Consider the following 27350-nt stretch of genomic DNA (forward strand, 5'->3'; position numbering starts at 1 on the left):
TAAAATATGTGTCCATCTGAGAAGGGGACTCAGGACCACAGAACTCCGAGTGATCGTGGGGGCGGCAGCTGAGCCTATAGACAGGTTTACATCATAGATGCTCTGACTCAAGGATGCTTGAAGGAATAAGGAAGCTTTAAACATGGTCAAGAAACAAATCTAGTTACCTCAAAAGTCCCCTAAGGAAAACTTTGCTCAAAAAGCCATCGTACCTTTTCTGATTCATAAGAAGTTCTCTGTGAAGGTCTTGATGGTTCCGGGATGTCTTGACAGGATTGACTAGTTTCTGAGGCCTAATGAGTTCGGGATTGTCATCGTCTATATAGTCTGGCTCGGCCATGATGTTTCTCGGGATGAGATACGTGTCCTTGGGGTCAGAATCCTCCAGTGGGCTGTCTGAAACAGAACGACGAGAGTCACTGTGGTGTCGGTTCAGACGTCTGTCTGCCCAAAGCAGAGGCCCAGGACGGCCGAGCACATCCTCCAGGGTGCCTCCACCACTTCACTGGAAACCCTCTGAAGCTCTGTCTTAGCCACGGGGGCGACGAGAAGCCGGAGGAACCCACCTGGTTCTGCGAGCGGACAGCTAAAGCACAGCCACATGGGTCCCCACAGGCTCACTGTGAGCTTCAGGTCACACGGGTCCTGCCCTCCACCGTTTCTGAATACCTGCTAAACCCACGATGAGCACCTGGGCACCAGACCCAGGTCCTTCATGTTCCCTTCAGCCTCCAAATTAAGACGTTCTAAAAACGTACAGATCCCAGAGCTCGCATAAGAGACCAGCAGCTCCCCAGGGGCAGATCAGCCTCCATATCCTGCCAGGCTACTGGTCCCTGTCTCCCTTCCCACTCCTGTGAGCACCCTGGAGACTCCATCCCGTTCACAGCCTTTCGCATCTTTCCTCAAATGGCACCTTCTCAGAGAGCCCTGACCTCCTACCTGCCCTGCTTAAACCTGTAATCCCACCCCAGCCCTTCCCTGCTTCCTCCAAACCACAGGTTGACTGACTGGTCACTGGCCACCTAGAGCTGCTGCTCCTGAGGGCAAGGATTTCATCTGCACACACACCCCACCCCCCAGCTGCCAGAAGAGTGCCGGAGGCAGCGGGGGTGGGGGGACCAGGCAGCAGAGCCCAGCTCTCCACACTTCTTGTCTAGAAGGAAGAGGAAGGCTTCACTGGAGAACAGAACAGACCGCCCAAAGTGGCTTATTTCTGGGCTTGGACTCTGCATCAGTATGTGAAAGGAACACATATCGTGACGACCCTGGGTCCTGTGTTCAATTTTAAGTGCGTGTGTGTAGAGGCCCCTGGCAAGTGGGGCACACATCTCCTTCCTTCGTCCCCTGCAGCCTCGATACACAGCGAGCACCATGTGAAAACGTGTCATATTTTGTGAGACGGAAGAGAAAACGCATGGGGGCAAGAGCTGGGGGGACATGGCTGGCTGAGTGCTGCCTGAAACCCCTGTGGTCCACCTGGCAGGTATCCGACTGCTGCAGACCCCTGGGCATGTCTCTCAGCACTTACCCACCCCTGCTCCCTCTCCCCAACACACATAAATCTTTCAAGATAACCAACACGTCATTTTACGCCTCCCTGTCCTGCAGGATGACTAAATTTTCCAAACCAAAAACCAGAGGCGGGGCCTCACCACAGCAAAGTATCTGATAGTGGGACTTCCCTGGAAAGTCCAGAGTACATGCGTGTTAATTCTCTGGCAAGAGCCATGCCCCCAGATGGAACAGGGATCTGAGAAGAGGGCGAGGGCATGAGGGAGGATACCATCTGAGCGCGTTCATACCCAGCACCGCCACCTGTCCCCACCTCTCCTGGTGAGTCGAGAGATTGGTCCCCCTCCCCTGCATCCTCAGAGCCCCAGCAGCACCATGCAGATGTATTTCTGGTACAAGAAGCATCCTTACACATGGGAGGGCTTCCCCAGTGGCCGCCTACGATCGCAGAAGACACGGGTTTAATCTCTGATCTGGGAAGATCATCTGGAGAAGGAAATGGCAAACTCACTCCAGCATTCTTGCCTTCAGAATCCCATGGACAGGGGAGCCTGGCAGACTACAGTCCGTGGGGCCACAAAAGAGTCGGACGCGACTGAGCACTCATGCACGCACACACTGTAACCATATGTGTCTGTCTGTTCCGTGAAAGAGCCAGAACCACTTCGTCTCCAGTTTTAAATCCGAGGGTCCAGCCAAGTGTCTGGCACATGGCAGAAGCTGAATAAATTTTTAACTTAATCAAATCTGTAACAAACAGAAAGAGGACAAAGCCTCTGTGAACAAGCTCCTAGAAGATAGGCTCCATCTTTATTTCTGCCCATGAAATCAATGCCCCAAGCAAACACCCAAGTGAGGGTGTGTGTGTGTGTTTGCACACGGGGCAGGGGTGCAGGGAGGAGAAAGGTGGCTAGGTGCTTCCATGGACTCTGGCATGGGGTGGGGGAGTGGGGGGATAATCGAATAAAGATGCAATCTCAAGTAAAATTTAGAAATATGTAAAATGGGTCCAGAGGCCGGTAGCTACAAGTAGGAGTCTTGGGTCTCAAAAGTCATCGGTGATGTTTCCTGAATCTCTGAACTTTCTTCAACAGCAGCCAACAATTTCCCAACACTTTAGATACAGCACCTGCAGGTACGTGATCACACCTGATACCAGTGAGAGTCCTATGAACAGAAGCACTAGAATCTTTATTCCACAGACAATAAACAGAGGAATAAAAGTGAAAATAACTTGCCTAGGCTAATTTTGCCAATAGTGTAAATCTCAAACTTGAAAAAAAAACAAAACACTCTCCGATCTTAAAACTCATGTCCTGTCTACCAAATTACAATGTTTCCTATTTTTAATAGAAAGATCTTTTGAAAATTAACATGAAATAAAGAGAAAAAAAAAAACAAAGAATAAATTAAAGCAACGAAAACAGAAAAGCTGTAGCTGCATCATTTGTATATTTTAGGTACAAATGCATGGCCAAGCAATAATATACACGTATCTAGAAGATTGCTTCCCTCGTAGCTCAGTTGGTGAAGAATCTGCCTGCAGTACAGGAGACCCGGGTTCGATTCCTGGGTCAGGAAGATCCCCTGGAGAAGGAAATAGCAACCCACTCTAGTATTCTTGCCTGGAGAATCCCATGGACAGAGAAGCCTGGCAGGCTACAGTCCATGGGATCGCAAGAGTCGGACACGACTTAGCGACTAAACCACCACCACCACCATCTAACAGATTAAACCAAATATTCCTTAAATGCTACCTGCATTGATCTTTTAAAGACAAGTATGTCTGCAGCCTCCCCCAAACGGAAACTCACGAACCTGGCCTGTGGTAGGTCAGCGACCCCATCTCAGCAGCCTATTTGAATGGGCCCCTCGGAGCACGCACTCCTCGGTGGAGACTGGAGAAGTGCCAGACAGGCCTGCAGGCAGTCTTGATTTTGTTTAAAAGCCAACAGCAGTTTCATCCTAGTTAATCAGTAGACAAGAAGGCAATGAGCTGCCATAAAAGGATTGGTCCCTCTGCCCTAAACCAGGGATAATCTCCCTGACCTCAAATCCAGATTCCTGCCTCCTGAGGTCAAGGTGTCAGCAGGGGAGGGGAGCCTGTAGACCTGCGGAGAAGAGTGTTCCAGACTCGGGAATGAGGAGTCAGGAGCACGCCTGATGCATCTGAGGAAGGACAGATGTGAGTGAAGGTGGGGATGGAAGGGAACCAGTGGGGGCACCGGAGAGGGGTGGGATTCGATGCGGGCACTTGAAGGCCAGTGCCAGGGCCTTTGCCTTGAGTGACAGCAAAGAGCCATTCAGGGCTCTGAGCAGGAAGTGACGCGCTCTGACTCATGTGTCTGGATGATTACTCTAGCTGCCGAGAGTAGGACAGGCCCAGCACAGCCAAGGAAGGACTCCAGGAGGCAGCTGTCAGGGGACCCAGGTGAGAGGTGGGTGCAGCAGGCCGGATGTCACTTCATCCCAGCCCTCGGGACTTCCTGAAGGATTGCAAAGCAGGAGTGAGACGCAGAGAGGTCGAGGTGCCTCCAAGGGCTCTGGCCTGAACAACGAGGACAGAGCTGCCGCGGTGGAGACTGTGAGGACAGCAGACGGGAGTGAGGTCAGGAGCTCCCTCTGGGACGTGCTGGGTTGGAGACATCCCTAGACACCCAGGTGATTGAGCGCAGGCAGCTGACGCAGTGAGCGCCCAGACCCTGGGCGGCTCCTTCCTGGTCTTACTAAGTGACTGCCGGGGTCTCTCACTTCGCTCCCCCACCCCCGGCCCTCCACTCCCACTATTCCCATGACAGGAGCCCACAGAAATGCCCACTGCCCACGGTTCCTAGAGGTCAGGGCCGGGCTACAGACATTGTCTTGGGCCTTGGTGCCAAGACACTGATTGAGCTTCCTGTGTACACAGTGAACGGACTTCAGTTCTGACCCTAGGGAACAAGTTCTAGCTTGGATTCTTCTCCACTTTCTCTTAAGACTGGGGGTCTGGGAAGCCTCTCTTTTCCCACTGGCCGAGAGGAGTGAGATAGGCTTGGCCTGTCTCCTGCTGGACAGAGGCAGACAGGCCACGGGTGGGCAGTGGCTGACGGAGCTCTGCCCATAAGCGAAGGCACAAACTTCTTCCTTCTTCTCTCTCCCTGGTTGGTCCTTCATCCAAGTGGAGACGGGAAAGGGGGCCCCAGCCTGAGTCAAGTGTTCCGACCTCAAGCGTGACTGTGAACCAGACTGAGGGGAACCCTGTGGTCCCCGGGAGGGGACCATGCTGGGGTCTGGAGAAGGTTATGGATGCGAAGGAGTGTGGCCCTGAAAACTGTACATGATGGAGGCCCTGCACCCACGGACTGCTCCCCATTCCTGTATGCACGCGTGCTCAGTCGCACGGTTGTGTCTGACTCTGCAACCCCACAGACGGTAGCCCACCAGTCTCAGACTCTGTCTGTGGAATTTTCCAGGCAAAAATATTGCAGTGAGTTGCTATTCTCTTCTCCAAGGGATCTTCCCAACCCAGGAATCAAACCCAGGTCTCCCGCATTGCGAGCAGATTCTTTACAATCTGACTTACCAGATACCTTGCACTGAGTCAAAGACTAATCTTTAAATGAAAGAACAGAGTCCAGGAAGAACCACCAGGAGAGGGAGCCCCGGAGTTATTTGGAGTCTCAAGCAACAAGGTTTAAAGCCTGAAGGGCTCTGAGCAACCAGTAATCCACAGCCCAGAAGGAAAGAGGAGACAGAAAAATGTCTGGAAGTAAAGGCACTTTGAAATGGATATCAGTACTGCTACATGAAACCTTCTTCCAGAAATTAACATGAAGACACTCTTGTCAGATACACGCCCCTGGACCAGTAACTGATTTATAAAGGGATTTTTTAGAAACTATCAAGTCAGTGAAGGAAAATGAGGGTCAGCTCAGTAGAGGAGAAGCAAACCTGGTTTGAGATCTTGGACAAAGCCCCTCGGTTCTCAAAATGAGTGTGGTCGTAAAATGTAATAATTTCTGGCACATCTATGATGCCAGATTCAATAAATAGAAGCTATTGTTAGTCGAACTATGTAGCCAACAACATTTCATATTTTACCCAGAGGTCTGGGAAACCCTGTATACAAAACTCTACTTCTCAAGGACTTTTAAAGCGTATGAGTGCTTCAAACACATAAAAAAGTTCAAACTAAATGACCCACAGATACTGAAATGAAGGTACATTCCTCTTCTTCACAACTAGAGTTGGGAAAGCCCCCTTCATATTCTCTCTGGTTAACTTTTTTCTGTTTTTTAAGCTTTTTCTTCTTTTAAATGATGGAGCCCATTAATTCTCTTTGCTGTTTGCTGGTTTGTTTGTTTTAATGATAATAAAGCATTCTTTACAATCCCCTAGCTCACTGGGAAGTCTCCCTAGGTTGACTCACCTCCTCCCTTCATGTAATCCACAGTCGCTGGTAACTTTCAATGGTTCTAAGACCCATTCATGCTACCGACACTACCGACACTAAGACCCTTCTGCAAAGTGTGAAAAGTCTATCACACGCACATGGAGTTCTGAATGGCTCTGGCTACAGTGCAGGGCGTGTACCAAGGAGGCAGGGCTGATGCTGAGAAACAGATGCTGTTTTGAGGTCGAGGGGATTCAGTGAAAGATTCTAAGCTGTTGAATAACAACACAGATTTGCACTCTAGACACATACTAACACTGCACACTAAAAATGTAACCTGACGAGAATTCTACCTTTGATTCCTGTGAATGAGCAAAATCATTACTAAACTCCACTGTCCCAGAAAAAAAGAAGGGAATTCCAGCCCTACAGATGCCCTCTTGAGTCCTTCTTTGCATTTTTTTTCCCTTTTCAAAGGTTAACCCTGGGTCCAGGCCTCTGCCAGTCCCAGGTATTTTGGGTTGATTGCTTTTCAGAGGTGAATAACCATTCCCACAGAAAAATTCCACAATTTCACAACAATGAAAAACATTGACTGCATCTGGGTTTCCCATTAGACTATTCCTGGCTCCAGGAGTTCATTTTCATATTTCTACATCACAAAGATATATAGATATAGATATTTTTTTTTTTGCAGGGCTTGAGGGATCTTAGTTCCCTGACCAGGGACTGAACCCAGACACTTATTAGTTCAGAGTCCTAGTCACTGGACCACCAGGGAATTCCCACAAAGACAGAAGTTAAAACTTAATCCTCAGAGATATTGCAGGTTTGGTTCTAGACCACAATAAACTGAGTATTGAAATAAAACAAGTCACCCAAATTTTGGGGTCTTCCCTCGTGGCTCAGCTGGTAAAGAATCCACCTGCAATGCAGGAGACCTGGGTTCGATCCCTGGGTTGGGAAGATCTCCTGGAGAAGAGAAAAGCTACCCACTCCAGTGTTCTGGCCTGGAGAATTTCATGGACTGTGTAGTCCATGGGGTCACAAACAGTCAGACACGACTGAGCGACTTTCACTTCACTTCACTTCAGTACATATAAAATTTATATTTATACTATAAAATAAAACAATCATATGAGAGAAAAAAATCATAATTTACAGATATGCTAAGTTCCATGTTCACCTCAGTATTTAAAATCTATCTAGAAGCACTCATAAATGAATCCTTTATAAAACAATACCTGAAACCTGTCAGTGCACGCAGGTTACAGCTAAACTAGAACCAACCGAAGCTAAACAATTAAATGTTTGAAGTGCTGTATCTTCTGGAAAGTAATTCCCAGGAAGTTTTTAAGAGCATTTGTTTCCCAGGCTGTCTCTAACAGATTCTAGCAACCCTCTCACAATACTCTGAAAAGCCCAAGTCATTTAAGTTTGCAGGCCAGCCAAGTCCAAGCTTGGGTCAACCTGGAAGAGGAAGGACTGTCCCTGGAGCCACGGCAGTCTCCCTCAGCACCCACAGTTCCCAGAAGGGAGGCTGGTTGTGAGGAGAAAGGCCCTGAGACAGCAGAGAGAGAGTTAAAATTGGAATTTCTCCCAAACAGCCAAGGGCTTCACTTACAAAACTCCTGAGCCTGGGAACAACCTGAAGATTCAGTCTCATTACCAGGAGACATCTGGGACCCAAAGGCATCAGACAAGTGCCCAGATGACCTTCGTGGCCACAAACTCAACTAAGGCAGACAAGTGACGCCGAGCCAGAGCAATCAACACAAGCTCAGAAATGTGACTTTTCCAACTGTGCCGGGTCCACCGCTGCTGGAATTTCAGACTCGCAATAAACTGGCCACAGAGATGTTGCAGCACGCTTGCCAAACAGTGACGCGCTTGGGAAAATACCAAACTCGTTTTCTCATCCCTGAAAAATGTATTTTACATTAAAAAAAGGCACACATTTTATATTTAGAAGATGGGAAAGAAGGCAAGAGAAACCTTGGGAAGACAAAACATGTGCCAATGTTTAAGATCTAAGCTGGACCAAGTGAGACGGGACAACTGGCAGGTGGCGATGGCTCCACAAATAACAAGGTGTCCGTTTCCAGGATGACGCCCAGTGGAGCTGGGCCACCTCACCCGGACCCTCAACACTGTTAGTAAAAGCATCAGAGACAAGCCACGAGATGAATCCACTCTGGAGTCAACTATGCATCATCTCTCAATGTTCTACATAAGCATCTCCCCATGCAAGCCTCATGATGGCCCAGTGAGGCAGGAGTTTTTATTCCCTGTGAGTCTCCCAATTCCCTCTGAGTTCAGACAGCTTCAACGATGTGGGCTCCGATCACACCAAATGGGTCCAAATTTCAGTTCTCATTTATTGTAAGTGTGATTTCGGGCTATGTTTCCTCACCAGTTAAAAAGAACAAGAAGAAGAAAGGAGGGGAAGGGGGAAGAAGACGGAGAAGAAGAGGAAGAGGAGGAGGAAGAGGAAGGAAGAGGAGGAGGAAAGGCAGATCCTCTTAGATGATTATGAAGAATAAATGAGAAATGCACACCCAACGCAGGGCCTGGAAACAGTAAGCCTTCCATAAATGTCACCTGTGACAAGTGCTGTCACTGGCCACAAATAACAACAACTAGGGCTTCCCTGGTAGTGCAGCTGGTAAAGACTCTGCCTGCAAAGCAGGAGATCCCGGTTCGATTCCTGGGTTGGGAAGATCCCCTGGAGAAGGGATAGGCTACCCACACTAGTATTCTTGGGCGTCCCTGATGCCTCAGTTGGTAAAGAATCCACATGCAATGTGGGAAGTTTGGTCCCTGGGTTGGGAAGATCCTGTGGAGAAGGGTGTGGCAACCTACTCTGGTATTCTTGCATGGAGAATCCCCATGGACAGAGGAGCCTGGCAGGCTACAGTCCATGGGGTCACAAGAGTTGGACACGATCGAGCAACTAAGCACCATAAACAGAAACCCTGTTATTCTGCCCCAGGTTACACAGCTTGGTAAGTACAGGTCCAGCATTTGAACTTGGGTCTGATTCCAAAGGGGTGCTTTCACCCCTTTCAACATCACACTCTTCTGCACTGGGATAATGGAGGGGGGCAGGCAGGAGAGCAGAGAACGGGTTTCACTTTAAACAGGATGATTTTCTCAACAAGATTTTAGAAGCATTCTAACCTCATAGCTTTATAATCCCAACCAGAAAACACCTTGCAGAAAATCATACTGAAGTGGGGAAAGGTGGCAAGAGAGACACATTTCCTTTCAAACACATAAATGTTTTTATAAGGATGTTCAGAGTAGCGCTATTCATGACAGCCCCGAATGAGAGGCAACCCCAATGTCCATTAACAATTGGGTGGAGAAGCAAACTGTGGGGCATGAGGATACAGCTGAAGAACAAAGAGCTAGGAGAATGACAACAGCCTGACTGAGTCTCAGAAATACAATGTTCGGCAAAAGAAGCCAGACACACAAGCGTCCATCTTGGATCATTCCATCAATCCGATGTTCAATACGAGCAAAACCACCTCTGATGTCAGATGTCAGTATAATGGGAGCACAGAGTGAGTGCACGGGAAGATACAGGGCTCCTGGGGTGCTGGTAAGGTTCTGATTTCTGGTTCTAGTTACACAGGCATACTCACTCTGAAAATTTAACAAGCAGTTCATTTTTTTTTTTTTTTTGGCTTATGCTCTTCTCTGTATGTGTATTATACCTCAATAAATACAGTCCCTATTAAATATTAATAGCTATTAAAATTACAACCTAGAGATCATTTAGTTGCTGCTGTGTTATTACAGTTTTGCTATTTCATCCATTTTAAACCTTGCTGAGTCATGAGAAGTAATAAATACCAGCCAGTTTGAAGACCACCTCCATCCTGAATTAGAAGCCTATTATGCCACGTACCAATTATGTGACTTAACCTGAGTCTTGATTTCCTCACCTGTAAATCAAGGCTCTCATAGCCACGCTTGCAGAATCGTTGTGAGCACTGAGTAAAACTTAAGGAGAACATTCACTACACATGGTACCAGACCATGTGGCAGATGCTCAATAAATTGGATGGTTGAATAGTTAAAACAAATTAATTCATTAATCTAACTCTCCATGAATCAATGTCCTATCAAACTGAAAAATGGATGACCACACAGTACAAGTATACTAGTTTAGACCAAGCTTAATGGTGAACCCCATATTGGCCTCTGCTCATTTTTCCAATTTGTTCTTAGATGGAAGAGAGGGACAGAGTCTATGGGAGAAAACAGAATCCCTGACAGGCTTTTGTTTCACGGCCAAAGCAGAGAGAAGAGTCCACAGCCCAAGCCAGTCCACACCATGAAAATGCTGATTATGTGCCAGTCTCTGGGCTTTGGTTTTCTTATCTGTACAGCTGAGCTGCCATGTCACTCTGGTTTCTGTTGTAAATAACTATTCTGCATATAGAGCAATAATATAAATATGAGGGATCAATAAAAACATAATTTCGAACTGTGTTGGAGAAGACTCTTGAGAGTCCCTTGGACTGCAAGGAGATCAAATCAGTCAACCCTAAAGGAAATCAACCCTGAATAGTCAAGGACTTATACTGAAGCTGAAACTCCAATACTTTGATGGGAAAAGCTGGCTCACTGGAAAAAAGACTCTGATGCTGGGAAAGATGAAGGCAAATAGAGAAGGAGGCGGCAGAGGATGAGATGGTTAGATAGCATCACTGACTCAATGGACATGAATTTGAGCAAACACTGGGAGATAGTGCAGTACAAACGAGTCTGTTGGGCTACAGTCCATGGGGTCACAAAGAGTCAGACACCACTTGAGGACTGAACAATAACAACAAATAAAAACAGAAGCTAGTCCAATATAAAGAGTTAAACTGTTCACACATCAAATGTTCATAATGTACTTAGCCTCCCATAGCCCTGGTGGAACCTGACCTAATGACTCAGCGGACAACTCTACAAAAAAGTCAAAACAGAAAACAGGCAATATCTTTTTAGAGGTATTTTTGCATAATGTTCAGTCAAACCCCATGGGAAAGGGGTGGACAGAGAAGCAATGGGTGGAGGACAAACAAAAATGTCACCAAAAAACACAGCACTTTGTTCTTCTGCACTTCACTCCACTGGCTCTGTAAGTAAAGTGCACTGCTCCTGCACGTTTATAATCAAGCAGTGTATTAATAATCTAACACAGAACAGTTCAAACACATACAAGGAGTAACCAGAAAATACACGCCTGCAACGTCAGGACCTCAGAAAATGCTCATACCTAAGCTGGGCACCCAAGAGACTGCAGGTGTCTAATCAGAAAAAAAAAAAAAAAAGTGATGCTGACAGTCAACAGATCCAAGTTTGGGTTGCTTTCCATAGAAACCAGCAAATTAACCCTGTGACTGAATTCCTTCTGCCTTCTAGCTCCCCCAAGTCCAATGCTTTGCAAGAAAAAGGAGTTTGCTATGTCGCCAATGAGGTCATGCTCAAAGCCTAAGTAAAAGTTTAAAAAAAGGAAATCAAAAAAGCAGTTCTTGAATAACCTATTTTGCTAGTAAGTTGGCCATTCAAGCTACCTTGGGGAAGTGTGAAGACAAAATATACAAAGAAAATAAAAACAAAACCACAATGGTGGTATGAGAAAAAAATGTCTCTCAGTAGAACAAAACTAATATAAAATTGATAAAAATTTACTAAGTTGCTCAGTTGAGGGAGGAAGAGAAAGAAGTGAACAAAATCCCTCAAAGGCACCGAACCAACGATGACGTCCACACCATCCGGGCAGGCAGCTCATCCAGGTGATGTTTTTTCTCCAATACCTAAGCAAGTCCTAGAACCTCAGCTGAGACACAGACTCTGTACATGCCCTCTGTCTGCCTCCAGAGAAGAGTCTGGAACTCCCTGGTGGACGGCAGCACTACCTCATTCTGCGAGCAGTGAGTGATAGGGGGTCAGCACACAGCTGAGAGAGGGAGACGGGGCGCCCAGGAGGGGATCACCGGGGCGGGGTCCCACCACCACTGCAGGAGGGCCACCAGCGCTGCATGGGGTATCACAGGGTCCACTACGCCATTCGTCCTTCCTGCAGGGCAGCAACTTCTCAACCAGGCAAACGCACTTGGGCTTTTCCCCTGAGAACAAATCAACATATATTTCAACCTGGAAGGGCGGTAGCAAACCTCTTCCTTCCCAACTGCTAGCTGCGGGGGCAGATGTTCCTTAAGATTCAAGGTCCTGGGCTCTGGCCCCCAGGTCTGTCCATAAGGGCTGCGACCTTCAAGGCCCCAGGGACAAAAAGCCACCAGCGGATCCCTAACAGAAAGAGATCGCAGAGAACGTCCCATTTACCTCACAGGCCACGTGCAGGAGGCCCCCGGCTTCTCAGGGTACTTTCTCCCCAGCCTCTTGTGAGAATTCAAAGCTGCTGTCCGTCTCCTTCTCAACCTGAAAGCCAGCCACCTGGAAGACCCTCTCTCTTGGTTCTCTCCACACCCGATGGCCCCGTGTCCTCTTCCATCCTGACCCCTCGGTGCTGAGAGGTCTCAGGAACAGGCCTCAGCTAAAGACCTTTCTCGGCCTCGCCTTCCCAGCCCCCACACCCTTAGTCCTCCAGTTCTGTGACTAGTTTCTCCCCCCGGCCACTCTCCCCAGCTGCCTCCCTCCCATCTGCAGTGCTGAGTACGATGTTACTTGGTGTTCCCTCCGTCCATGAATCTGACAGTTATCATCCGTCAATTTTTCCTGCATCTCCAGGTGGTCCCTCCTGCAGGAGAGATGTGCATCCCTTCAGTGGGGAAAAGACCCCTGACCAATTTCAGTCACCCTCCTCCCCACCCCCAGCACAATGCCTCACACATATGCCGTCCAAAGTGGAAGCAGCCCCACCATGACTAGTTGATGACGAAGAACCAACAGGAAGGTGGGGCCACTGGCTCCTTGTGCCCACAGCTAAGCATCAGGGGGGCCAGCGGCATACCCAGCTTTATTCCCTCCTGCATTCCCAGGCTGGGAGTCACCCCACGGGCACCCGAAAGAACTGCACTGAATGAAGGGGCCGGATACTGAAGGAATGAAGAACCCAAGCCAGGCAGCTCATCTCCTGAAGCCTCTCCTGATCCCTCTTGTGGCTCTCCTCCCTTCTGTCCCAACAAGACACTCACTGTGAACCCTTCTCGAGCGATGCTTATAGCTGCTGCTATGAAAACGACAATGACAGTCTCTCACTTTAAAGTCACAAAGGGAAGGCCTGACTTTTCCTCATTTCTTATCTGCAGAAACATTGCTATCTATACCTCCTGTGTATCGTTCAACTCAATTTGACTCACTGACAAGTGACGTGCAGAGCTCAGACCCACACGAGGGACGGAAAACAGGGGAGGGGGAGAGAGGACATCTCAGGCTTTGAACAAACTGTGTCCTCAGCTGATCTTGACAAAGCCTGGGGACTTCTCTGGTGGTCCCGTGGTTAAGACTTCCCCTTCTAATGCAGAGGGAGCAGGTTCAATCCCTCCTTGGGGCACTAAGATCCCCCATGCCTTGTAGCCAAAAAACCAAAACACACAACAGAAGCTATATTGTCACACATTCAATAAAAACTTTAAAAATGGTCCACATCAAAAAAAAAAAAAATCTTAAGAAAAAGCTCAGAATGAGTGACAGACAAGTTCCTAGTTCTCCTGGTACATATCAGTCCAGGGAACCAAATGCCCATTTTTTTCTAACCCAGCAGATGACGCTCCTTCTTGCTTAAGATGACCCCCAAAACCCTCACTCAAAGTCTGTAACATGAATTGCTATGTATGAGCCAGGTGTCTTTTGCCCCAGAAAGATAACTCAGATTGTCTGGTGGGAAATAAATCTGAGTGCACAGGCTTGCACCAATATTCCCATGAAGTAATTAGCACCTCATTAATATGCAGCCCATCAATCTGCACAAGCCTCTAAGCAGCTGAAATGCTGTCCAATTAACAGATTTCCTCAATAATTGATTACCCTAAACCCACTGGCCTCAAAATTGCCGTAGGCTGATAAATTACACTTATCAAATAACATTTGATAGATGGCCATTAAGTGGTTCAGAGTTTCTCTCTCTCCTAGGTAAAGCAGCCTGATGAGATCTGAAGTTCAAAGACCCTTGATTTTACTCTCGAAGAGTGTTCTGTGGTCTAACAGTGTCACCCAGTGGCAGAAGGCACAGTCTGTGTTCAGAGCAGCTGTTGTTTTTTAAAAGAAGTATTTGTCACATGTGTTTCTTTACTCAATGGAAAAGAAGAAGACCATTTTTGAAGAATTGCTCTAAGAAAACTAGCGTGTGTAAATTCAAGAAAAACATGGGGCTGGCACAAGAGGAGAGCTCCCCTAAGCCCAAAATTATTTTGAAGCCTTTGGGGACCAGGCAGATGTGTGCCGCTCTGCAGCCAGACATGCGGGAAGCCCCTGTGACAGGGGGAGGTGCAGGTTTGACATGAAATCTATTCAGTGTCTCAGGGCTGAGCAATATGGTCACTTGTGCCATCTGCTTTCCCGTCCACCATTCAGACCTTTCAATTCTCAAAAGTTCAGCTCTCCCAGAACAAGGAAAGAAAGCCAATTCTGTTTCAAGGTTGACTATCTGATTTTAAAAACTTAAGAGGTGAAGTTTAATTGAAAACAATAAATTATTTATCTTCCTTATCTGTAACGAGAGAAGGCTAGACCAGACGGTCGTGAGCTCCCTTCTTGGTTCTAACATTCTGAGAAGATAGAAGAGTTCGGCTTATCTGGTGCTCCCACCACGGGGGCTTCTGACCCAAGGCTGTGAAATTCTGGCCCTGTCATCAGGGCCAGACGGACCCAGGGAGGGCACCCCTCTCACGTTCCATGCACGCCCCACCGTGCCCTCCACGCCTGCTCGCCCCTGTTCCCAGCGTCTGACTCTAGGCTTTCTGATCCTAACGCCCCGTTACTCCAGACGCAGCCACCCTCACTCCTAGTCCCTCGAGGAGAGTCTCAATGGCCTGGTCCAGGGCTAGAGATGTCCACATAGGAGGGAGCGTGGACTAGACTTTATTAAATCAGAGCCCCAGTCCAGGGAGCCCCTAGATAATCCAGTCAAGAACCACACATATACCATATATGATCAACAAAAACGAAGCACTGTTTATTCCTCTTTGCGTGAAACCACCTATAGCAAGTACACATTACACTACTATTAAATTAATTCATCTGAATCCTAAACTACCCTGAAATCAAGCCACAGTTCAGCCTTTTGCTCCTTCTTAGCTTTTCTTGACATATCTTTGCCTTCTCTATAAATCCACCTTCTTCCTGCCTACTCCCAACAAAGCCCAAACACGTGAATTTCATACAGTCAATGACAGTTTTTTCTCCTCACTGCCTTACACTTAGAAAATCACTATCTACTCTCACAGGCTATTCATAAGAAGATAAAATTTTGCTACTTCCTGCCTGAAGAATTGTGGGCAGTCTGTGACAAGAGGCTTTAACATATACACATCTGTGAATCTGGTAATTCCACTCCCAGGAATTTACTCCAAGGAGATAACCAGACATGTACACAAAACATATGTATAAGAATATTTCATGTGTGGTTCACGACAGTGAAAAAAGAAACCCCATTTAAATATCTAATAATGCAATACAATGCAGCTTTAAAACCATATTATTAGAATAAGTAATGAAAGGGGAAATATTCATGATGGATCGAATGGGAGAAAAACACTAGGTTCCAAAAATAGTATGTCCTTTATTTTCTAATACGTGCATCTGCATGAACAAAAGGTATTTGGAGTGTCCAATGACCAGCTGCAGGGGGAGAAGCTGAGAAGCCCAGGGGGAGTGCCCAGAGAAGCCCAGGGGGAGTGCCCTAAGAAGCCCTGAGAAGCCCAGGGGGTGCCCAGAACAACCTTTTGAGGGAGATACTAAAATTCGCCCCATTGTACAGACGGGGAGACTGAGGCCCAGAGAAGCTAGGTAAATTCCCTAAGGCTGCAAAGCTCGCACAGCTCGCTCCGGAGTCCACACTCCACACCACTCTGCTCTAGGGCCTCCCTGGGGTAACTCTGTACCTGTGAGAGTGCCCTGAGCGCCTTTCCCTCAGTCAACAACACGATGCGCCCCACTCTTCCTAGAGTTTCAGTGCCCTGTTACAAAGCTATGGCTGGGCCGGGGAGGCAGGCGGCGTTACCACTAACACAGGCACCACTGACTCACCTCATGGTGAAGATCTGCTCAACATCACTGGAGTCTTTAAAAAGACGTTTTGATATAAGTGCACATTAAATACCAGCCCCCATCAACAGAAATCCTAAAGCCCTTGAGTGGCAGCACGGAGCATGATATGGACTAAACATGCAAAGCTTTCCTGTCACCAGCAAGAGTGGAGCTGCCACTGGCCATTCCATAAACACCCGGGACAAGCCACCTGGCCCACTATCTTAGAAATTAGGCAACTTTGATCAATTTCTTTTACTATTTTGGTTCCTGCATTCAACATTTGCATGCATCATAATACTTAAATTTTTATATAATGCTATTTTATAGTCATAAAATTCAAACTTGCAAACACACACCACCAGCCTTTACCCCCAAACTGAAAATTCCTGAATAAAGGCGCCTCCCTTGGCACATTTACTGGATGTGACTTTCTAAGGTGTTAACACCTCAGGCCATTCATTTCAGGAGACTACAAAGGGGATGCCCTGGGAAGATGTGGGTTTAGGCCTGGCCCCTGCTGAGAGGAAGGAAACTACACAGACCAGAAAAAAAAAAACAACTTCCTGCTGGACTAGCTTTCAAAGCCCTCAAATATTCCTGCTTTCAGGGACGAATAATAATTTCATAAAATGGAAGTATTTTCCAAAGAGGAGAGTATCTTCAAAAAGGACTTAACAGAGAAACGTAAGAGCAGAGACCATCTGTTCAACTTCCCCAGCAGCAAAGAGGAGGAAACAGAGGCCCAGAGAGATGGAAGTTTGGCTGAGTTCAGAGAGAAGGTGGCCAAGCCGGGACCATAAGTGCGTGTCTGCCCCGGCCCTCACTTGGCTGGACTACACCACCTCACTCGCTTCTGACTCCTGTACTGAACTGTACTGAGTTTTCTAAATTCATTTTCTACTGATTTGGGGGGCAGGAGGGTTGACATCAGTACTACCACCACCATTAATGTTACCTCTTGATCAATAACTGGATGGCATCTTTGCAGATGATATATGCTTCAGTTATAAGTATCCACATTTCCATCTGCTTCCACAATCCTGCCAAATTCCAGAAGACTACAAAGTCACTGTGATGATTAAAACAACAAAACAAACAAAAACACCTCTTGTTACTTCCCTGGTGGGTCCAGTGGTTGGGACTCTGCACTTCCAATGCAGGGGGGCATGGGTTCAATCCCTGGTCGGGGAACTAAGATCCCACATACATGAAGCATGGCCAAAAAAAAAAAAACCACCCATGCCTCTTAGGGTAGGAGAAAACAACTCATTTGCCTTTTTTAAAAAACCTGATACTAACATTGAGCAACTACAACATTGAAGAACAGTGACTGTTCAGACAGTGACTTCAGACACCCTCTTTGGACTCTCCACTCACCGTCTCATTCTTCTCCTACTAAAGCCAACCATCCCTCAAGGATCATTATCCAGGATCAAATCAAATCAACTACCGGAAAAGTAAAAATCTGCCCTACCAACAATGGAACAAGGAAAGACAGGCCTTACTAACAACCGAGCCCAATATTCCATCAGCAGAGAACCCAGACACCAAGCCCGTGCCTACCTCCACAAAAACGAATGACCATCCCACTTTTCTCACTGACCTGTGACTGCTAATTCTTTACCAAGTGGCAACTCTAACCCCACTTTAATCTCTTGCATCCTATATAAAAATTAAGATATACCCAATCACTGAAATGTACCTGCTTCCTTACCACATCCAACCCAGCTCTGGCCCCATTTCTCTAACCCCACCTTCAAGTCACCCAGCACAAGCGCAAATCCAACTCTGCCTTTCCAAGAGAATCCCAGAATCCCAATGCTCTTCCGGGCTACACTCGCCCTGCTGCTAAATGAACTGAATCTCTACAATGACACGTGCATTCCTGGAGGCTGCTGGCTGGTGGAATTCAACACTCTTTTATCTTAATAAGTTACTAATAACATGAGGTACAGCAGAAAAAAACCTGAAAAGTAAAGGTCCACTAACCTAAATCCTGACTTATTGCTTCTCTGGGTCTGCTTCCTTAGTGGTAAAATGACAATTATGCTATACTTTTACAACTTTTCATCTCAAATACACTATATTTCAGCCATATTGTGGGTCAAATAGGTTCATGTCCATAGAACAAGATGCTCTGACTTCCAATCACTCAATTATTTCATGTGTGAAATACAGCAGAGTTGCGAAAACCTCATTTTTCACTCTAAAGAAAAGAGGCCTTTATGTGAGAAACAATGGTTCCAATTTATGTGCTTTTCTGGATGGCTAATATGTTTCATAATTATACAAATGTAATATTTGATTTGATTTCTCCTTCCACAGTGACAAATTAGCATGAGGATTGGGGCACATCTCCATCTGAGTCTTTGGAGGACTGTCTGGCGCTAACTAAACCCCAGAGAGCAGCAGTGTGCAAGCCCAGGTACTTTTAATTAAAGTCTCTTTTCCCACTTACTCCTCTACTGGTTACCCGGTGGGCTTTCTGTGAACAACAAATAGCCAGCCTTGTGATGAGGACACCAAAACCAACATAGGGTTATTAAGCCAAGGTCAGACCACGAGTGTCCACTCCTTTCTAAGAGCCTCGGGTCAGCCCCTAAAGATCTTGGAGGAGTGAGATGTGGTCCCTGATGTCCAGAGCTCAAGGCCTGGAGGAGACAGGCTCACAATCCATACTGTGATATGTACACCTTGAGGGTGGGAAGCCCAGGCCAGTGTCAGGGATAAGGTGTTTCTAAGACTGTACCTCCTCCCAACTCCAAAAGGAGGAAGGTTCTCCCCTGTGACTCCATCAGTGAGGATGCCCTGGACCACACACAAAACCTGCCTAAAAGGAGCAGCGCCACAAGCGCTGTTTTTACCTCTCACAAGAATGTGGTGGTAGGCTGTGCAGGGCTGCCTCAGAGCTCAGTGGTGTCTTGGGGGCACTGGGATCTTCTCACTGCTCTGTTCTGCTCAGCAGCCCTGGCATCTCCAGGAGGAAAGGCAGACTGGGAAGGCGCCCCCTGAGGTCCCTTTATCTGGGAGGGAGGCCGCTCCCAGAAGCCCTCTCATTGGCCAGAACTGTGTCCTGTGATCACCATAGCAACAAAGGGTCCTGGGAAAATGCAGACATGGCATTCCAGCAGCAAAGGGGGGACAGCAGTGGCTGTTAGGTAGACAATCGAATCTGCCACACACAGACAGTTATGGGTGGAATGTGCCCCCCCAAATTCATATGTTGAAGCCCCAACCCCCAATATGACAGTATGCGGAGGTGAGGTCTTTGTGAGATGATCAGGACTAAATGAAGTCATGGGGGTGAGGCTCTCATGATGGGACTGGTGTCCTCACAGGAGGATGAGATAGCAGAACTGGCATCTCCCCCAGCCCCACCTTGTAAAGACTCAGGTCAGAAGGCTGTCTGCCATCTGTAAGCCAGGCAGAGAGTCCTCACCAGGAATCCAAACTGCACCCTGATCTTGGACTTCCAGCCTCCAGAACCATGAGAAATAAATGTCTGTTGTTTAACCCACTCAAGTGTTAAGTCGCTCAGTCGTGTCAGACTACGTGCAACCCACGGGCAGTGGCCCACCAGGCTCCTGCGTCCACTCAGCCTATGGCAGCCGGAGCTGACTAGGACACAAACCCAATTCAACTGTCTTCAAAGGCACTCCAGCCTCCTGACGAGGGGCTCATTGGGCCCCTCTGGGTGAAGTCAGAGGCTACCCTGCCTCTCAGCTCCAAAGCTGACCAGGAAACTAGAGCACCGATCGTTTCTCAGAAGTGTTCTGTCCTCAGAACATTCATAAGGAAAGCTACAGTGAACAACAGAGATGGGGCCCTTTTAATGGAAATCCTTTCAGCCTTTAGCTTCTCCTTCCACACAAAACTCCCCTTTTTAAAGGAAGGGGATTTTGGCAAAAGTTCAAACATAAACAAATTTGTCGTGGGAGGAGATGCCAGATTGAGGGAGTAAACCACGTGTGAACTCCACGCATTAACTCACCTCCCCCAGAGGTTTGTCATTCTAGGTTGCCAGGCCTTACCGTGTTCCCACAGGTTGTCTTGCAGTGACAGGAAAAGAAAAACAAGGCGCCCCCAGCTCCAAGAGGCTGTCTCTGTGATCTAAACAGTGATTTCAGCCCTCCTTCCCCCCCACACCACCCCCGCCACCTAACAGGCCCACCCAACCTACAAACTGGATACAATCCCCCTTGGGCCTCCACTGGAGCTCTGACTTTCTCCATGTACAACGGGCAGGAATAAGCAGAGGAAAATTTTCAAAATAAGAATGGGGGAAAAATGACAGCAACCTACTTGGCAAGCAAGGAACACGAAAAACAAAAGCCTGAAGACAAGGAGCCTGCATTTAAACCAGCAGAAACCAGGTGCCACCGTGTCTGAAAAGCCTAACATAACACAGCCTTTCTTCTTACTGGAAAGGAAGGGGGGCTCGAGGTTAATTAGAAAATAGTCAATATTTTAAAAATGTATCTATTCCGAAAGCATACAGAGGCCTCAGAGACACAGGCACTTAGCTTGAGTGACAAGCAACAGATACATCAATCATAACCCAGGTCCTACAGAAACTGGGTGATATTATTCATCTTCATTCCAACAAGATGTTTTAGGGATGTTTATGTTCAAACATAAATTGTTTTATGTACAATTTATGACTACTGCAAAACTCTCATATTTATTTGGTAGCTTCCATCAAGGACATTCTCTCTTAAAATAAAGCCTTAGCCATCACCCCTTCCTCCTTCCATCCAAGTATGCACTTACCAGTGTCTACAGCCCCAGGTCCTCAGCCAACAGGGATCAGGACAAGTTCCGTTGAGTACTAAAACATCCTCCATCAGGCTATTCACTCTGGCATCTCAATCAAATCTGTTGCTTACCAACAATACTATTCTTTTATATGTTTTCCCCAAGTCTTGACCCATCCACAGCAGCAACACTGATTAAGTAAAAGAACAGGACAGCTGGTAACTAGCAAATGCTCTGCTCCACCCCAGTTGCACAGGAAGTGGAGAACTCTGCTTCTCTCTCTCCCTGAAGTTACCCAAGTTTGAGATGCTCTTACTTCTTTTGTTGCAACAGGACTCCTTACTCAAGAACTTTGCATCCAGAAACTTCCCATCAGCTTCTGACTTCTCTACAGCTCTTCTCCAAAAGTTTAGAACTTTGTATCTGTTTTAAAATCTACACACAACAGGAGCTACTGGTTAATTAAATGAAAAGGGCAAGGATAAGGGGCATATCAACACATTCATAATGAAAATTTCTCCTCTACTTATAGCTAGTTATAAAGGAAATCATTCACGGCTTCCAGAAGAACAGTTATAAAATAATTTAACAAGAAACTACAGATGTATCATGATAGCTAACTACTTCCTTGATGCCTTAAAAAAAAAAATAAGGAATCTGAAAAGCTTAATTAAGACAGGATAGTTTTACCTACTTAAATGAAATATTCAAAAGCAAAACATAGCCAAAGGCCATGAAAAAATGTTTCATTTTAAAAGTTTTCAAGGTAATTCAAGGAACAAAAATCACTACCCTTTAGTTTATAATCTTACAAATGGCCAAACTGAGTATGAACCCAAATATTTAAGAATCCAATTTAAAATTTTTAAATTTAGTCTATAGTAAAAATCTACAAACACAAAGGTACATGTGATATGATAATTAGGAAGGCCACTATCAACTTTATTTTGTAATTTCATCCATGAACCACTGGAGTTAAAATTATAAACCTTATTTTCTACTTATAAAATATATGTTAGCTTTGGGGGAAAAAAACATCTCTGAGTTACCACACTGTATTCCTAAATTTCATTCTGTGAACCCTATACAAAAACCAATGTCAAGGACTCAGCTAAAGAACTTCCCTTCCATGCAACATTTAGACTTGCTCTCAAGATGATAAACTTTCAAAAACACCTGAGATCAATGGCTTCCAAACTTTTCTGTCTGTAATTGTCTTTATACACAGGGACCTAATAACAAGCCCACACTAAAGTAAAGTAAAAGTTTCCAGAAGCGATAGCCTGACACTATATACACTCATAATTTTCACTTTTTTTTTTTTTTTTGGTAGTGCTTCTTGCTTAGTGGCTCAGTTGGGTCTGACTCTTTGCAAGCCCATGAACTGTTGCCCTCCAGGCTCCTCTGTCCATGGAATTCTCCAGGCAAGAATACTGGAGTGGGTTGCCATTTCCTACTCCAGGTAATGCTTCTTGTGACCCACTAAATCAGTTCTGTGATCCACTAGTGGAGGCAGCTTGGAAAATCTTATCCTAATTCATTTACTTAACTTTGCCACCAGCCTCTGGCAGCACTCAGGTACTAGGGAAGACACCTGAAAATTTCCAATGGAAATGTAAACTGGAAGATGCCATGTATGCCAACTGTCACCATCCCCTCCAAATGGGAAACACTTCAGAACCATGACCTTTTAAAAGTTTATTTGGGCTTCTATTACTAATGTTGAAGCCATCATCTTCTCCTCTGTCTAATCTTTAAAATACCATTATTCCAATCGCTAAAGAATAACCTCAAATCCTTCTAGCTATGTGTGAATGAGAAAAGGAATACAAATTAGAGATTACTTGGAGAATTATGTTTGTTCATAGTTCAGTGATAAGTCTTTTTCTCCATGATGATGAACATAGGGGATGGAGATCACCAAGGCAGTATTTTCTCCCCTTATTAAAGTGTCTTTTAAAAGCAGGTTCAACAGTTTCTCTATCCACAAATAAAATGATAGCCATAGTACAGCAATATTTAAAACTAACTTTATGGCATTTGCCTATTTGTTAAAAACTACAGTATAACTCAGCTTCTTAATTCCAAAACAATTCTATTTACATATTTTTTTAAGACACAGGACGAAACTCCACAGTTAACTGGAGTGAACAATGAGTAAGAGGGGGCTTCCCTTGGTGGCTCAGTGGTAAAGAATCTGCCTGCCAAGGAAGGAGACACAGGTTCGATCCCTGATCCAGGAAGATCCTACATGCCAAGGAGCAACTAAGTCCGTGCACAGCTACTGAGCCCATGCTCCAGAGCCAGTGCTCCGCAACAAGAGAAGCGACCGCAATGAGAAGCCTGCACATCACAACTAGAGAGTGGCCCCACTCACTGCAACTGGAGAACGCCTGCACATAGCGATGAAGACCTAGCACAGCCAATAACAAACAACTAAATAAAATTACTTTTAAAAATAAAAAGAATCACACACACACACAAAAAAACAAAAACAGTAAGAGGAAGTTCTCCAGTCCTGGGTACCTGCAACTCAACCGTCCAAGGTCATTTACACCGACCACATGGGAACCTGGCCAGAAAATGGTAAGGGAGGCAACTAAGAATTGATCTATTTTTCTTCCTGGTAAGAAGAGACATGGCAGCAGGAATGGTGGTTATGAAACCATAGAAAGAGCTAAGCTTTAAAGTCTGAGAACGCCAAAGCCAACTCTGTCACGTATTAGCTGGGTGACCTTGGTTCAACAATATAAATACTTAAAATGATTACTCAATAAATATTAGCACATGGGCTGAAAACAGTCCTAAATGTCCCCAAATAGTGAATTTTCACAACACCGGAGGTAGATTCTGAGTGCCAGAGGGGCTGAGGCAGCAGTCCCCAACTGTTTTGGCTCTAGGAACCAGTTTCACAGAAGACAATTTTTCCATAAACAGGGGGCAGGAGGGGTTTGGGGATAATTCAAGCACATTACATTTACTGTGCACTTTATTTCTATTATTATTACATCAGCTCCATCTCGGATCATCAGGCATTAGATCCTGGAGGTTGGGGATCCCTGGGCCAAGGCACTTATCCAATTCATACAACTAGTCATGGAAAGGCCAGAGTTCAAACATAAGTCAACTCATTTCAAAATGTGTGTGGGGGCTGTCTTCTGAGCCTGGTTCCTTATCTTCCCTTCTCAAGGTTGCTGTTTAGATTAACATCTGCTAATAAGGACTCATCACTCCCACGACCCAGCATCCCAGCTGCTACCTGCGCAGGTCACCAAATATCTCAGGTGAGTGGGCTTCACCTATTCAAACTCAGAAACTTCTTATCTTTTGTTCAGCAATAGAAACCTTACCTTTTTTTTTCCTTCTACCCTCTTACTGCTCCACCCTTCAAACACACCTCCCCTACAAATACCTTTTATTAACCTTAGGAAATATTTCACCAGCACTGCAGGCAAGAGTAAACAACACATATCATGAGTATGTTTACTAAGGGAAGGGAGGTGAGTGTCTAATGTTTGCTAGACAGGGCCAAGTTGTCAGGCTTCATTCAGAGCCAAGACAATGACAGGCAGAGAGCACAAAGGCTGGACTCAGATGGTGCGGCAGGAGCACCCTAAAACAATCACTAGGGTTAAACTGTATTTACCCTGCGAGGTCCTGACGGGGGACAGAATAAGGCAGGAGAGCGACTAAGCCAGTTGTGGCTTGGGGATCTGGCAGGAATTAGAGGGGCAGAGCCTCAAATATGCCAGGAACTCTGCTGAAGGCAATAAACAATCTCATAGTGGAGGGTAGGCTGGCATTAAATCAGTTTTGGAAACAGGAAGTACCGGGACTGAGTGGTTAATAAGTGTCGACAAACCTTTTCAAAATGGGGTTACATTTCTCCCTTGCTTTCCTGTCCACCTTAGTTGCCAAATGCTACCTCCTCCACTTCCTTACCCCCCAGAAAGTGGGTAAACAGAAGCACTGACAGGCTGGTTCCATGGAAAGAACCAGAACACATCAAACAAGTTAATTTTACCAAGTTGATGGAAGACATGTCAATAATACAACATCACCCAATCACTGAATCCAGTCTGTTTTAAAAAACAAAGAAATTAACTGCACATGTGCCCTCAAGGTGTAACAAGCTAGCTATGTATGTTAGACTTAAATTATCAGTTGTCATAGTAACAGTGGACAGTAAATGCCTGCACAGATCAGTATTTACCACTTTAGTTCTTTGTTTTACACTATACATCCTATCACTAATTATATTATATACTTTCCAAGTATTAAGAATTCCCCAGTTTGGGTCTCCCTGGTGGCTCAGTGGTACGGAATCTGCCTACCACGGCAGGGGACACAGGTTCAATCCCTGATTCCGGAAGATCCCACAGGCTTTGGGCCAACTAAGCCCATGTACCACAACTACTGACCTTATGCTCTAGAGCCCAAGAGCTCCAACTACCACGCCCACGTGCCGCACACGGAAGCCCACGAGCCCTGAGCCCGTGCTCTGCACCAGAGAAGCTGCCGCAACGACAAGCCTGTGCAGCAACAAAGACCCAACACAGCCAAAAACAAACAAACAAATATTTTTAAAAAGAAATCACTATTTTGCCAAACCAAAAGGGAATACAACCCATAAGGCTGACTTGGAAAAATATACTCATCAATCTAAAGGACACATGTTGAATTTATGAATGTTCAGAAAACAGAACATTGCTGTTATATATCTATTTAACAATCTGAAGAGATACAGTGGCTTTTTACCCATAGGGGAAAAATTTTGAAACGACCTACCAGATTAAATAATATTATCTAACAAAAGTAGATTTCCTTACACATTCATTATTTTAACTAAATTAAGTACTGAGGGCATTATGAATTTACAATCATTAAAAGTCAGTCCCACTGACATTCTACTTTTTAAAAATTATTATTGTAGTTGATTCACAATGTCAAGTTAGTTTCTGCTATACAGTAAAGTAAATCAGTTATACATATACATACAGCCACTCTTTCTTAGATTCTTTTCGCATACAGGTCATTACAGAGTATTAAGTAGAGGTCCCTGTCCTATACAGCAGGTATTAGTTATTACAGTAATAATAACTTATTATTTATCTTATACACAGTAGTGTGCATACTCACTGATGTTCTTATTTAATGCCTGATTATAAAATAAAGATACAAAGTATCCTAGATGAACAACTTTGTCTTTAATCTAGTTTTATTTTGCCTCATTCTCACTTTTTAAAATAAGTTGTTTCCACCTCACTAGCTAAAACCAAATTTTGTTTTCTCTTAAAATGGTTCACTGCCAGTGAACTCAGTGGCTTGAAATGATGGGATGTTACTTATTTCCTCATTACATCTGTTACTGACCATTTCCTTTACAATTAATCCAAACAACACATTCTGTCAAAGGGCACAGATCCAAGCATCAAAAATGCCAGGTCCTGGTCCCAGCTCAGCCACCGCCAGGCTCTGTGGTTCAGACAAGGATCATGTCCCTAGTAGTCAGTTTCCTCACCTATGAGCCCCAGACCAGGAGACCAGAGATTCTCACCAATCAGGACAGACACACGCACACACACACACACATACTGCACCAGGCAACACAGTCACGCTCAAACACAAACAGGCCTTTCTAAGCCACTCCATCTAAGCCACTCCCTATCCCCCTGCAAAGGGGAAATGTGAGAACTATTTTTGCCCATCTTTAGGTATGCATGCGAAGTCGCTTCAGTCTGACTTTTCGCGACCCCAGGGACTGTAGCTGGCCAGGCTCCTCTGTCCAAGCAAGAATATGGGAGTGGGTTGCCATGCCCTCCTCCCGGGGATCTTCCCCACCCAGGGATCGAACCCATGTCTCCAGTGCTCCTATACTGCAGGTGGATTCTTTACTACTGAGCCACCAGGAAGCCCTATTTTTTAGGCATAATACAAAATAATAGGGTGACTCTTCGGAAGATCTGTGACCAGATGAAATCCAGATTAAAGTTTGTATCTGAAATGCAGCCCCTCACTGCTTGTACGCCCAGACTCTCCAAGCTTGGAGGCGACCAGGCAGAGTTAAGAAAGCAAACCAGTTAAGACAAGCACAGCACTCCTCTCTCAGCATTCCCTCTCTCAGCATTCCCTATAATAAAGAGCACTACGGATTAATAACAATTAATAACAGTTGCTCTAAAGAGGCCTTCCATCCGGACCTCCTCTGTCATCTGAAACGACTGATTCACCATCAGTAATTTGACATCAGAAATGTACAATAAACTAGTCCATGCTCATTCTTCCCAAAAGCACAGAAGATCTCCAAGTGCTGATGGTGGAGTTTCTGGATTGTTCCTGGCTCAGCCAGGATGCTGTGATTGAAAAAGGAAATACATCAGTCAGCGCTCGGCTTGCCAGCTGTCAGCCAGGTCACAGTATTCACATCGATCACAGCCCCAACGAATCACGGTTCTACTCTTGACACTGCAAAGCTGTGCCAACCACTGGCTGG

At 45.8% G+C, this 27350-nt stretch overlaps 1 protein-coding gene across 4 annotated transcripts in view; it reads right to left on the bottom strand.

Moving 5' to 3' along the window:
- The window catches only part of FAM107B (family with sequence similarity 107 member B), a 205274-nt gene that overhangs the window by 12471 nt on the left and 165453 nt on the right, over window positions 1–27350 (bottom strand). For 2 of the 4 annotated variants that reach the window (XM_043883541.1, XM_043883544.1), the window contains one exon: window positions 213–396. In XM_043883541.1, the coding sequence (XP_043739476.1) occupies window positions 213–396 (184 nt within the window). Of the gene's footprint in view, window positions 1–212; window positions 397–3333; window positions 3456–7511; window positions 7533–27350 lie in introns of those variants that run through there. The other 2 variants (XM_043883542.1, XM_043883543.1) reach the window with 2 other exon arrangements.

Source organism: Cervus elaphus, chromosome 23, assembly GCF_910594005.1.
Source record: "Cervus elaphus chromosome 23, mCerEla1.1, whole genome shotgun sequence".
Taxonomy (NCBI): Eukaryota; Metazoa; Chordata; class Mammalia; order Artiodactyla; family Cervidae; genus Cervus; species Cervus elaphus.